Below are 14,256 nucleotides of genomic sequence, written 5' to 3'. Positions count from 1 at the left end.
CTCATGCAGCACACCTTTTGCTTTGTGCCCATTTTTCACAGTTTCTTTTACTCTTCTTCACAATGTTTAGACAGCTGTCCAGCAAATCCCATATACATATTGTACATCGATTTGGAAAGCCACATGCAGCATACTGAAAGCCAAATTAAAATTCTGCTTGGTTTATTAACTTGATGAAACAAGCCCACCCACCCTCATATACACACACACACACCAATGAATGCATTAATGCTGTGAGGCCTTTGTGGTACATTTTTTTTTGTTTTGACAGTTAGAGCTGAAAAATTCACATTACAACTATATTTTATGTAAGGAATCGAAGTAATCTGCATATGAAGCACACACACAGTTGAAGGGCTCGAGTCTGAGCTGAAATTCACTCTCACCAGTTTGCATCAGATACCACTGCACAGAGACAAACAGAAGCATACTAAGTCATTTTTTTGCACCTCAATTCAAAATGATAATTATGCTCAATGGTTTGAACCTCAACACAATAAAGACGATTAGAGAATACGATTGGGATTTTCACAGCCCTTATTCCTTTAGTATTTATGCACCAGGTTAACAAGGGCTTAAGACAACTATTCACAATGTTCATATTGGTTTAGTTTATTTCATTTCAGATTTGGAGTAGCATACTTTTGCTCCTCCATCGACATCGGTTTGCACTTTACATAGAAATACATGAAGATGTACAATGCTAGATTACTTTTTATTAAACTCCAGCAAAGTAAGCTTTCCAACATATCCAGTTGAGATGAAAGAACACAATTTCTGTAGTGCAGGGAACTTGAGTTGCATATGGGGCATTGAATACCAAGGGCCTGAAAGATCACTGGGGACCCGAGACATCCCAACCACCATCTATTCCAACTGCTAACATCTGGGATGCGGTACCACAGCATAAAAGCCAGGACTAACAGGCTCTGGGGCAGCCATCAGACTGATGAACTCACGTTGATCTGAGAGTACTCTATGTTACATTGACTGTTCTATTTATTATAAAGCACTCTGATTGCACATGGTACATTTAGATGGAGACGTAACATAAAGATTTTTACTCATGTATGTGAAGGATGTAGGAAATAAAGTCAATTCAATCATTAAGTCAATGCTCTCAAGTTGATTGCAAGTAAACTCACTTCACAAAAGATGAGAAATAATTCTTCTGCCAGCAAACCAAGATGAGCATTACACAGCATTTTAAATTTAGACAATATAAAACATTAAAATAATGAAGGAACAGCCTTACCGTTGATGCGGTACCAGGATGTTGTTGATTCCACCTAGTTTCACGTTGATCTTGAGACAGAGGTTTGATAACGTCTGTGGAGATGTTTTAACAACATTCTTCACCTGAACACACTGAGTGGCCATCCCTAGGAGAGTATCACCCACACGCTTCACTTCCGCTGAAAGAAAGGTCAAAGTGTTAGAGAATGTGTTTTGGTTCTTTAATCTTTAACTTCTTTCAGGTCCTTTCAAGTCATTGCTCATTTTCCAAATGTATGCACTCAGATTTACAATAAACCTCAGAGCTCACTGCCAATTCTTTTTTTAAAATTTAAAAAAATTCAATTTTCAAACTTGGTTACATAGAATAATGTCTACCCTCGCCCCCCCCAACCCTTCCCCCTGTTCCATACCTAAAAAAAAAAGAGAAAAGAGAAAAAGAGAAAGAAAGAAAGACTGCCTGGATATTGGAAGGTCTCCACATATTCCATGGGGATTCGAAATAAATTTAATATATGTATTTGTTTCTTTCCCCAAAGGACCAACATCTTTATCATCGGAGCACCTATATATACAATCCTATCTTTTGTAAATAAGGGTGCCAAATACTCAAAAATATATCATATTTATTTGTTAAATTATTCTTAACTGGTTTTCTGGAGAATTAGGACCAGTAATATCTGACAGAAGGGTAGCATCCCAAGGTTTTGAATGCAATAGCATTAGCACACTATTATTGACCCTTCATAAACATCTTGGTAATCATTCAACTTCCTTACGAGAAAACACATTTTGGTATATTTTATAATAGGAAATTTTAGTTTGTATGCAAGCAGCACACACTGGTAATTTGTTTTAGCAAAACTTAAAAATTAAAGGAGTTAAACCACAGTGTTTCAATCCATCATCACACATGTGCCGGTGTCATATGTCATAGACAATCAGAGTCCCATGACCATGATTGTTCTTGACAAATTTTTCTACAGAAGTGCTTTCCTATTGCCTTCTTCCAGGCAGTGCCTTTAAAAGACGGGTGATCCCAGCCATTATCAATACTCTTCACAGATTGTCTGCCTGGCATAACCAGGACTTGTGATATGCACCATCTGCTCCCATGGCTTCACGTTACCCTGATCAGAGGGCTATGCAGGGCTACAGCTTGCCCAAGGGTGACCTGCAGGCTAGTGGAGGGAAGGAGTGCCTCACACCTCCTTTGGTAGAGACGTATCTCCACCCTGCCACCTGTTTCAAGTGCTTTCCCTAATTTCTTCAGGAATGTCCAACAAAAAACATTTCTGATTGTGAACATACTTCCTCTCTGGTTTCTAATAATAATAATAATAATAACGACAACAACAAAAGTATTTTTTTTTCCTTGCAGCCCTTAAATCCCATTAGGCCAGAAATTACAGCAACTGGATTGGATCCTTGAGACTTAAGACTGATAGAAAGAGGGATTTTTAAAAAAAAAGTGCTGAATAGCACAGATCTCTGAAGAGGACCCCCATAAAGGTGGTTTTGTTTTCCTAAATATAATAAATTTATATCTATTTAAGAATTCATGTTAATTCTACATATAGAAGCCAATAAAGCAATGATAATTTATGGAATAAATGGAGCTAAAATAGGCCATTAGCACAGTGCCTGACAGCTATATATTGTTCTCTACAGAAAATGTACATGCAGAATTAGAGAGAGGATACAAAAATGCCTCTCAGTTATGTTGAAACGCCTGTGGCCACACAGAATCAAGCTCAGTTACAAATGACAGCCACTTAAGATACTACAGGGGAATTGGTTGTCAACAGAACAGTGTACCAGGAAAGAATTCAAATTTCCAAATTGGAATAATTGTGTGTACTGCTAAGTCTCAAAGGTATTTTCTTACCATAGACAGGAGTTTTCCCAGGTAAAATGACAATAACAAGCTGGAGTCCTGAATAGGTGTTCTTCAGATGCCTGAACATCGGCTCCACACTATCAGCTCCTTGTGCATATTTACAAAAACACGGCTGGCCCTGAATTGGCATTCCTGCATCCTTAGATATCTTCCGCAGCTGGTCAGTGAAACTCCTAAAAAGACATACAAATTAACATGACACTTTCATTTCAATAAAGCGCAATCAAGATTGGAATTCTATAAATTTAAAAGCTTTGAGCAGCACTTGGTAACATGGAGCTAGAACTAAAAAAGAAAAATTGCAGAGTGATGTATCTTACTTAAGTACTTCTTCTCTACATTGTCTCTGTGCTGCAAAACATGCTATCGCCCACATTTTGATTTCAACCCCAGTGTGGAACTGCTTGCCCCGCATGTCCCAAACACCATGACTTGGAGTAGCGACTGTTCGATTCTGGAAAGAGGAGAGAAATGAAATAAAAGACCAAGTCAATTTAAGAACTAAAATGGTCAATTAAATGAGTAAACATTGCTTCCCCCTGACCCCCCCCAAAGCTCTCACAAATAGTCACATTCAGTGTAAGAAAAGGTTTTAGCCTCTGAAAATTTGCCTTTTGACTTAAGTGCAAAGTGAATGTGTGAAAGGGGAAGAATAATTTATTGGCTCAAGTTTCAAAAAAAAATTTCACAGTTCTTGACACAGTGCAGAAGCTTGCTATTAATTTCACTTCTGATATCGAACAGCTCTCTATACATTTATTTTTTTTTATTTCAAAATATACTTTATTCAAAAATAAATATATACAATAAACCATTCAATAACTTTCCATCCTTTACATACGTTTCCATTATACTCAGTAAAATACCCGTGTTTATAGCCACCCAAGTGGCACTCCAGTAGTTCAGCTTAGCATCTCATTGTTGAGGGGTATACTCCCCGCCCACCGACCCCTCCCACTCCCACGGGTGGAGAAACCTATACTGTGGTCCTTCCCCACCGGGCCCTTGCGGTGGCTGCACCAAGTTTCAGTGCGTCCCTCAGCACGTACTCCTGCAGCCGAGAGTGTGCCAGTCGGCAGCATTCTCCCACGGACATCTCCATGTGCTGGTAGATCATCAAGTTTCGGGCTGACCAAAGAGCGTCTTTCACCGAGTTGATGATCTGCCAGCAGCACCGGATGTTGGTCTCCGTGTGCGTCCCCGGGAACAGCCCGTAGATCAGAGAGTCCTCTGTCACGCAGCTGCTGGGGATGAAACGTGACACTAGCCCGTCCATCCTCCTCCACACCCTCTTTGCGAACTGGCAGTGTGCAAAGAGGTGGGTCACAGACTCCTCCTCACTGCAGTCCTCCCGTGGGCAGTGGGGTGCGGAGACGACGTTCCGGGCGTACAGGAGGGCTCTGACTGGGAGGGCCCCTCTCACCGCCAGCCAGGCGAGGTCTTGGTGCCTGTTGGTGAGATCTGGCGATGAGGCATTTTGCCAGATGAACTGGACAGTCTGCTCAGGGAACCACCCCACTGTGTCCATCACGTCCTTCTCCTGCAGTGCCTGCAGGACACTTCGTGCCGACCACTGCCTGATGGCCTTGTGGTCAAAGGCGTTCTCCTGGAAGAACTTTGCTACGTGGGATAGGTATGCCGGCAACGACCAGCTGACTGGGGCGTTGCGCGGGAGTGGGGCCAGACCCATCCTTCGCAGCCAGGGCGACAAGTAGAACCTGGGCACATAGTGGTACTTGGTGCCCACATACCTGGGCTCTACACACAACCTGATGCAGCCACATACGAAGCTGGCCATCAGGGTGAGGGCGACATTGGGGACGTTCTTGCCCCCGTTGTCCAGGGACTTGTGCATGGCGGTCCGTCTCACCCGCTCCATCTTGGATCCCCAGACGAATCTGAAGACAGCCCGGGTGATTTCCGAGCTGTAGGAGCGGGGGACGGGCCAGACCTGCGCCAAGTACAGCAGCCCTGAGAGCACCTCACACCTGATGACCAGGTTCTTGCCCGTTATCGACAGGCAGCGCCCTCCCCACAGTCCCAGTTTCTGTTTCACCTTGGCAGTCCGCTCCTGCCAGTTCTTGTTGCACGCCTCAGCCCCTCCGAACCAGATCCCCAACACCTTCACGTGGTCAGACCTGATGGTGAAGGGGACGCTGGATCGGTCGGGCCAGTTGCCAAAGAGCATGGCTTCGCTCTTCATGCGGTTGACCCTGGCCCCCGACGCTAGCTCGAACTGTTCGCAGGTGCCAATCAACCTGCGAACTGACCTCGGATCAGAGCAGAAGACGGTGACGTCGTCCATGTACAGGGAGGTTTTCACTTGGGTCCCTCCACTGCCTGGCAGCGTCACCCCTCTTATGCCCTCATCCCTCCTGATGGCTTCCACAAAGGGTTCTATGCAGCAGACAAACAAGACAGGGGAGAGGGGGCAGCCCTGCCTGACTCCAGACCTGATGGGGAAGCTGTCTGTTTCCCACCCGTTGACCTGGACTGCACTACGGGTGTCTGTGTAGAGCAGTCTGATCCAATTCCGGATTCCCTCCCCAAATCCCATTTTGGAGAGCACGTCTGCCATGTACGTGTGCAATATCCTGTCGAAGGCTTTCTCCTGGTCCAAGCTGACCAGGCAGGCGTCCACCCCCCTGTCCTGCACGTAGGCGATGGTGTCCCTCAGCAGCGCGAGGCTGTCTGAGATCTTCCTGCCCGGTACAGCACAGGTTTGGTCCGGGTGGATCACCTGTCCCAGAGCAGACTTGACCCTGAGAGAGAGAGAGAGAGCTCTCTTATACATTTAATGTCAAGTATTGGTGACTACGTAAATAATTCTCCACAAATCTCATTAATTGGCAGTTTTGGATTAATCAGCCCAAAACCATATTAAAGTCTCCTGAACTGGATGTGAAATAAAAACGATTTCTCTCACTTTGCTAATGCTTATTATCATTAGAGTATGAGTTTCCTTTATGGCAAGGCATGTCCATAAACAGGGAAAAGCAACTGTGATTCATTAAACGCATGTTATTAGCATAATTCTGACTGTTATCTGTTATTAGCATTTGCAATTAAACCCCATACCAGTAAGCATGTTGAAAACATTATAACTTATCCCTAGAGAAAACAGCACTGCATATTTTATTAACAATGTATTCCAACTACATCCACTACTCACTCAATCTCGTACAGTTACTTACAGTTTGCAATCTGAAATGACTTGGTTCCACCTGTAAAACAAGATGATGCCTGAGTGTGAGTCAGATAATACCACAAAGCACAGCTATAAGAGTTGTTTGAAACAAATACAATTCAGCAAACAAAAAGTCACCAATCTTTAAAACACATACACATAGAGAAATAATTAAGCAATACATAAACTCAAGAAATAGGTATATATAAAACTGAGAATTTATACTTAGCAGATAGGAAATTATATGAAATGTTGCCCAATTTTTAAAAAAACAATTAAAACTACCCTGGAATCTGAACATTTTGGCCAACTATTGTTTTAAAATCTTCAATGGTAGCCATGAAGTAGGTTCCGAAAGTGTTAATTATCAACCTATCTTTTCATGTGAACTGCAAAGAGGTAATTTGAAATGTTACCGTTTCCAGGATTTGGTATTTAAATTGAACCCTGCATATTAAAGTACAAGGGCAAGGTCAAGAACAAGCATACCAATGGGTTGTTTATATTGTTTAACTGCACATTAATTTAATCATGGAAAATATTCCCATTGCCCAAAATTTTATCCAGGTAATCAAAAAGCAAATTAATAAACAGTCAGGTTTTACAGAAGCAAATTACTGGAATTCTCAAATAACAAACTTAAGTATTTCAGACCTCCAGTATTTCCCTTTTGGAATTTTTAATAATGAATGGCTTCCCCAATTGAAAGCTCTTCTTGACCAATCTTTTTATCAATGATTTAATGACATTCACACCACTGCCTCAGAACTGTTTGCAAGGAGTGTGTGGTCCAAATTATCTGCTGACATTTTGACCTATTCACTTGTCCGTTAACATTCTGCACGGAGGCAGGTCAGGGCATGTCCCCACATATTACTCCATGAAAAATTCCATCTAATGAGCCAAGACTGAAGATGACAGTTCCATTTTCAAACCAATATTGAGAAGAAAAGAAAGATCTCCAGCCTCTAATCTTCTCCTACTCCTCCATAAATCATGGATATATAGCCCCAAAGTTTTGATCAATGGTTTACAGACAATCAAGGAACTCCAGCAGAAGGAAACATTAAAATATATGCAAAATACTAAACCAACAATAATTTTATACCTTTACCTAAAGGTGCACAGAAAATACTGAAATGCTATTTGCTTTGTGCATCACAAACGACTAACTTCAGGTAACTTGGGACAATAAAATTACCAAGGTCCTGTCTGACAGCTGAACTTTATAAGATTCAGTACAACTTACCCTCCCTCCATACTGCAGCATGGGAGCTGGAAGCACCCGCCCCGTCACGTGAGCCATTTCATCACGTACTTTAAACTGAAACTCCTGGACAAAAGGGTCCGCCTCATAGTTTGCACTTTTTACCTAAAGATAAGAAAAGTAAGTACTGGAATTAAAATATATTTTAGGAGCATATGCAAAGCCACATTAATTAGCCTGTGCATGAGAGTTAGCTTAAGAAGCTTTCTACATTTTTGAATAACTGCTGCATATTCCAACGGATTTAAGATTTTTAAATTCTATTTCATCTTTTTAAATGGTGAAACTTTTCTTATGTATATTTATGAAAGCAAAAGTGAAATAGTTAGGGGTACAACTGAGGGAAAATTAGTGTCCAGGGACAGCACTGGAGCTTCATCCAACAAATCAGAATGAGATTTATTCTCATTAGCATGTGTCATGAAATTTGTTAACTTAGCAGCAACAGTACAATGCAATACATAATAATATAGAAAGAAAAAATGTAAATCAATTACAGTAAATATATGTATATTAAGTAATTAGATTAAAAATAGTGCAAAACAGAAATAACAAAAGAAAAAGTGAGGTAATGTTCATGGGTACAATGAACTGAGTTCCTATCACCATGTGCAGGACTTAAACCAAGATAGCCAAGAGATTAAGGGATTAATAGTTATGAGTGATTACTTGAGAATCGGAAGTATAGAGTATGCTAATTTTTTTTTAAATGTAAAAAAAAAAATGCAAAATCGTCACAACTAAGCAAGATATGGAGGTTACAGATTATTTTAGTATAAATTTCTATCACATGCCATCAATGAATACTTAGCATTTAATACTGGAATTGCTATTTCACAGATATAGCATTGGCCACTTTCCTTTGGGCACTGGTACTAGTTCTGTTAAGTTCAGAAACAATTCAAAACATACCAGTTTACTTATCTCCTCTTGTCTATCAGGTGCTGAGCGTGCGGTGGCTTTGATCATTGTTGATGTTTGATTGTCTGTCAGTTTCTTGATACAGCGCTGCCCCGCAACAATGTTACAGACCTAATTCAAAATAGCAAATTCAGTGGAAGCTCATCCAAAAGCAATTTTCCACCTCAACTTGAAGGAAGAAAACTTACAGGTCTGTGTACACTGTTCCACTAAACTAAACAGCTATACAAAATGATTTTTATCAATGTGTTAAAAGTATATAAAAGGGTACTTAAATGTTAAAAGTAATCAAAGTGCTTGAAGAACAATGCACTTTTTACAAGTAATTTTCATAGTGGCAAAATATTGATTATAATGGAGTAATTATTTTCTTTGTGTTTTAAATACAACAGAGAAACGAAGGACAGAATTTCAAGATTATAATTCGAGATACTTTAAGAAATACAATCACACAGTAACAATTCTTTAAGATACACTAAAGAATATTGAGCAATCTCCATATGCACAGTGATCTTTGGGAATGTTGCAGTATCAGGAGTTTTGCCTTTCAGGTAAACATTACTCTGAGGTCCTGTACGCATTTGGCATAAAGATTCCATGATACCGTTCCATGATTCTATTGTTGGGGCCAACATTCACCAACAGTGTATAAATTGGCTGCAGCACTAAAATAATTACACACTATTTGCCGCAAGATGTTTCGGAATGTCTGAAGTTGTAAAAATAGTATTTGAAGCTCTTAGTCATTAAGTCAGTTCCATCATTTTGTGCTGCTCTTTTTTTGTATAAAGCAGGCCAATTTCAGATTTAATTTTTTGCAAGGTATAAACAAAAAGTACTTAACCACAAGCAAAACAAGTGCTGACCAAATACAAGCATCCTATAAAGCTGTTATACAAACCTTACATACACAAAAATCATAAATAAAAATTTATATTTGACCTTAGGATCTTTAGATATATGAGGACTAACTGGTGTATAAATATGGACACACAAGAAACTGCAGATGCTGGAATCTGGAGCAACACACAAAAAGTTGGAGGTTCTCAGCAGGTCAGGCAGCATCTACGGAAGGAAATGGATAGTTGATGTTTCAAGTCGCGACCCTTCATCCGTATATTGCGACCTGAAAGGTTGTCTGTCCTTTTCCCTGCATAGATGTTGCCTGACCTGTTGAATTTCTCCAGTTTTTTCTCTACTGGTTATAAAGGCTGCTCCCCAGCAAACATATCCACTAAAATTAAATCCTCACGAGCATTCTCCGACTTGAGGAAAATATAAACACTTTTCTGTTTTAGAATTAAGTTGTAAAAAGCAGCTTTATTGATGTATTTAGATAATCTCAGCTAGGTAATTACTTGACCTTGGCCCTATTTGGCAAATAAAGGTGCCACCTGTATAATAGACTCTCGCAGGAAGGTGATCACAAACATTAAATTAGTGGATACATGCAAGATCAAACCTTCAATAGCTAAAAAAAAAAATTCAGATATACCGTGACTTTACAATGAACCAATACTTGGATACACTATCCAAACATTTTCAGAATGAAGTTTTTCCATGCATCTCTCACCTCAAGTGGCAGATAGGTGTGCTTCTGCTCCTGTCCCACCTGTAGACAGGGTAGGTGTGGGTATTTTAGCTGCAGGTTGTATTTCTGTTTGAAATACTGAGCCACCGTGCACTCTACGGTCTGTCCACTTTCCAACTGTAAGGGAAACCTGGGAAACAATAGAAATATGCTCAACACGTGCAAGCTGAAATCCAAGAAATATAAATGTAAGAAGTCAGTGTAACCCAAATCTACCATACATAAAACAAATGGCTTCCACAAAATATTAACCATCTGAATGGCTTTCTAAATATGGAATGAAAATTTGGTTTTCTTTTAGTCCTGACCAAAGAGCCTATCAATCAGATCTGATGACTGATTAAGATTTTTGGGGACATGACAAAGAAGATGATGAGCGTAGGGCAGTGGATGTTGCATTCATGCTGTATAATAGGGAAATGAGGAATTGTTGTGTTCTGAATTACTGAGACTTACTCAGAATACATCAGACACGGCGAACAGACCTGAAGGCTTCTCGATACACAGGATGGATTGAACTGCTGATTCAGAATGGGGAAAAGGTGGAGGTGTGTGTTTCATGATAAACCTGATGTGAAGGTTTGCCAAACGCATGTTCCCCTGATCTTGAATACCTAATGATCGAATGCTGACCATTCTATTTACCAAGAGAGTTCTCCTCCGTGATCATGACTGCAGCTTACATACCACCAGCAGCTGACTATAATCAAGTGTTTGAGCTACTGCATGATGCCATCACCAAACAAGATACAGTCCACCCCAATGCATTTCATATCATAATTGGGAAGCCCAATCAGGCTTGTTTGAAGAAATCCCTGCCCAATTACTATCAGCATATAACCTGTAGCACCAGAAGACCCAACACACCAGACCACCGTCATACTAAGATAAAGCATGCCTAAATTTCATGCCCAAACCGCATTTTGGGAAACCTGATCACCTGGCTGTCCTTCTCCTACCTGTATACAGGCAAAGGCTAATGAGCAACGCTGCAGAGATTAGGACAACAAAGAAGTGGTTATGGGAGGCAGAGGAATAGCTACAGGATTGTTTTAAGTCAGTGGATTGGGCCGTGTTCAAGAACACGTGTGGATCTGAATGTATACACAATTGTCTCAGATATAATAAACAGTTGTAGACAAATGTGTCCCCACAAAATCATTCTGCCTTCCCTGACCAGAAGCCCTGGATGAATCATGAGATCTGTAATCTGCTGAGTGCCATATCAGGGGCATTCAAGTCTGATGACCAAGAACAGGTCCAGGTACAATCTCTGGAAAACCATCTCACAGGTGAAGTGGCAGGGGTTGAGTGCCATCACCTCTTACAAATTGAAATCAGGCAACATAGGTGACGACAGGGCTTCACTTCCAGATGAGCTCAATGCCTTCTATGCTTGCTTTGATGATCAAAACATGCAGGAACCATCGTGAACTCCGATAGGCCCTGATAACCCTGAGAATTCAGTCTCTGATGCCCACATGAGAGCATCCTTCAGGACGGTGAACCCACTGAAAGCATCCAGCCTAGATGGGATACCTAGCCAAGTACTAAAGACCTGTGCTGATCAACTGGCTGGAGTGTTACCTATATCTTTAACTTGCTTTGGCATTCTGAGGTAAACGCCTGATTCAAGTAGGCTTCAATTATACCAGTGCCTCAGAGAATGTGGTAACCTGCCTCAATAACTAAAGCCCAGTAGCGCTTACATCTGCGGTGAAGAAGTGATTTGCCAGGTTGGTGATGAAACATATCAACTCCTGCCTGAGAAGTAACTTGGATTCTCTACAATTTGCCTACTGGCCCAACAGGTCCACAGCAGATGCCATCTCACTGGCTCTTCGCTCAACCCTGAAACATCTGGACAGCAAAAATACATAAATCAGGATGCTCTGTATCAAATGAATTAACATTTTAGTTGGATATTGATGGCAGAGTTTCATGATCCTATCACCTCCAAAAAAATGTGAGCTGGTAAAGGAACTCAAATTAAGAAATATCTATTTTTCCCTAAAACATGTATCAAAACAAATTTTGCCATGTATGAGAACCTTTCAAGAAAACTGTACCCACTACACTTTTGTACCCTCCTTAAGGTTTTATTCTTCAACCTCTACTTACGTCTGATGGCTGGCTGGTCGTCTGGTAACGTTGCACACACGGTACTTTCTCCTCATAGGCCCACAGTGAGTTACTTCAACTTTCAATCCTGTGAGAAGTTTGTCAGGAGAAGGCAAAATAGCAACTGTTACAAACCAATTTAACTGTCATCTAAATACTGGAAAATAAATACATTTTAATATCTTATAATTCAAATATTTTTCAATTATTCCAACAGTGTAATTTGTTTTTTCTTGTTCCACATCACTCTTTTCTGTAACACTGAGCCCACTGCACAGAGGGCAAGGCTTGAGCCAAATCCTTTTCACAATGGACTTAAAATAACCAAGAGGCAAAATTTCATTGTGTTGATTGTCATGGCTTTTAAACGATTGCAAAACTCTCAGTAAATGATTGTTACGATTTATCACTCCAATATCCTTTATTGCTTCTTAAATGACTTTGTTTCCACCATTCACTCAGGGAGTGAACTCAAGGTATTCATCAGTCTCTGAGTGACAAAGGTCCTTGTTGATCTCTAAATCTCTTGCATCTTACTCCAAATCTACATCCTCTAGTTTTATCTACCCTGGTACTGTATCTATCCTATCTAAACAACGCAAATTTTCAGGAAATCTCTCTCCAAAATAATCTTTCCACACTTCTCAAAATCAGAACAACTGCCACCCCTCCACATTTTCATGTATTAGAACTCATTTTCATTTCAGCAATGAATATTATGTCTGCAACTTCCATTGCAGTTGCTAGGGCATTTGCTGACTTTCTTGGTGCATTTTTTGTGGCTCTGAAGCAAGAAATTTGATTGGACAATTCACTCATTGCAGGCTGGCATTTCAAATTAAAGGGCTTCCTGAGTTGAAAATTCCTCACCACTGAAATGACAGGGTAGTGATCTGAAATAATAGGCAGCAAGAAGTCTAAAATATAGTAAGACATATCAATAAAAGTAATGCTTGGTGGTTTGTTTTTCTATTGGAAGACTTGACATGACATTCACTAACTGTTCAGTGGCCTAGCAAGCCACTCATTTACATGAAGCAATTCAAGTACAGGAACAAACCCATGGACTATTTGGCATTGACCCACTCACCTGATCTGGAAATCAAAGGCTCTATTGCCTTTCAAAAGCCCCCTTACTAACATCATGGTACTAATGCAGAAAATGAAGTAACAGTAGAGCAGCCAAAGATCACATAACAAAAATATATTATAGCACAAGATTTATGGATTTAGCTCATCACATGAGAAAAGGTGACTATTAGTGACTTTACATTTCGTAATCAGTGGGTGGCGCTATTGAGCAGCATGCGGGTATACGGTATCGCAGTTGCTGACTTTGTTGACAGAAAGCCATGACCAGCCACATGGCACTTAAGGTATAGAAATTCCAGGAATGATGGGATGGTGGGTGGGGGTGGGGGGCACGTGGAATGTAAAATAGAAGGGGGCATTATGTTATGGATCAAGGAGGCCATCTCTACGGTGAAGGGGTGACCATGTTGCATGGTTAATACTACAGTTCTCTAAACACTCACTGGCACATAGAGGAACAAATTGGTAGATTTAAAACAAATAGTGCAATACTAATTTGGAGACTGTAATACTAATTGGTATTAACTTACTGTAGATCATCTTAGTTTGAAAGACAGAGCAGAATTTTTAAAACACATTTAGGACAGTCTTGTGTACATAGATATTCCTCCTGGGGATTGACAGTGCCGGAGTGAATCGAGGGAATGAAGATTAACAAGTGGATGAAGTGGCAGTCAGTGAGCATTTTGGGAATTTCAAAATAGTTATAGAAAGGGATAAGGATAGTCCAGAAATTCAATTGGAGAGGAAAGCTGATTTCAGTATCATTAGACAGGACCTGGCAAATGCAAATTGGGAGTAGAAACTTCCCATTCAATTGACATTCAGGAATCAGAAGACTTTTAAAAATGAAATTAAGAGCTTAGGGTCATTGTATTCCCATAAGAATACAGAATATGGACATCAAATCAGGTAATTGTTAGAGCTGAGGAATATTGAGA

General features: G+C 40.4%; 1 protein-coding gene across 2 annotated transcripts in view; it reads right to left on the bottom strand.

Annotated features, from left to right (window-relative positions):
* Positions 1–14,256, bottom strand: part of LOC140190599 (protein argonaute-3) — a 59,775-nt gene that overhangs the window by 19,648 nt on the left and 25,871 nt on the right. The window contains exons 4-11 of one of the 2 annotated variants that reach the window (XM_072247296.1): positions 12,224–12,311; positions 10,085–10,232; positions 8,503–8,622; positions 7,573–7,695; positions 6,331–6,360; positions 3,457–3,590; positions 3,125–3,309; positions 1,256–1,415 (exon numbers count right to left, since the gene is read on the bottom strand). In XM_072247296.1, the coding sequence (XP_072103397.1) occupies positions 1,256–1,415; positions 3,125–3,309; positions 3,457–3,590; positions 6,331–6,360; positions 7,573–7,695; positions 8,503–8,622; positions 10,085–10,232; positions 12,224–12,311 (988 nt within the window). Of the gene's footprint in view, positions 1–1,255; positions 1,416–3,124; positions 3,310–3,456; positions 3,591–6,330; positions 6,361–7,572; positions 7,696–8,502; positions 8,623–10,084; positions 10,233–12,223; positions 12,328–14,256 lie in introns of both variants that reach the window. The other variant, XM_072247295.1, reaches the window with a different exon arrangement.

Source organism: Mobula birostris, chromosome 30 (genome assembly GCF_030028105.1).
Source record: "Mobula birostris isolate sMobBir1 chromosome 30, sMobBir1.hap1, whole genome shotgun sequence".
Taxonomy (NCBI): domain Eukaryota; kingdom Metazoa; phylum Chordata; class Chondrichthyes; order Myliobatiformes; family Myliobatidae; genus Mobula; species Mobula birostris.
This window is presented reverse-complemented; position numbering and strand designations above follow the sequence as displayed.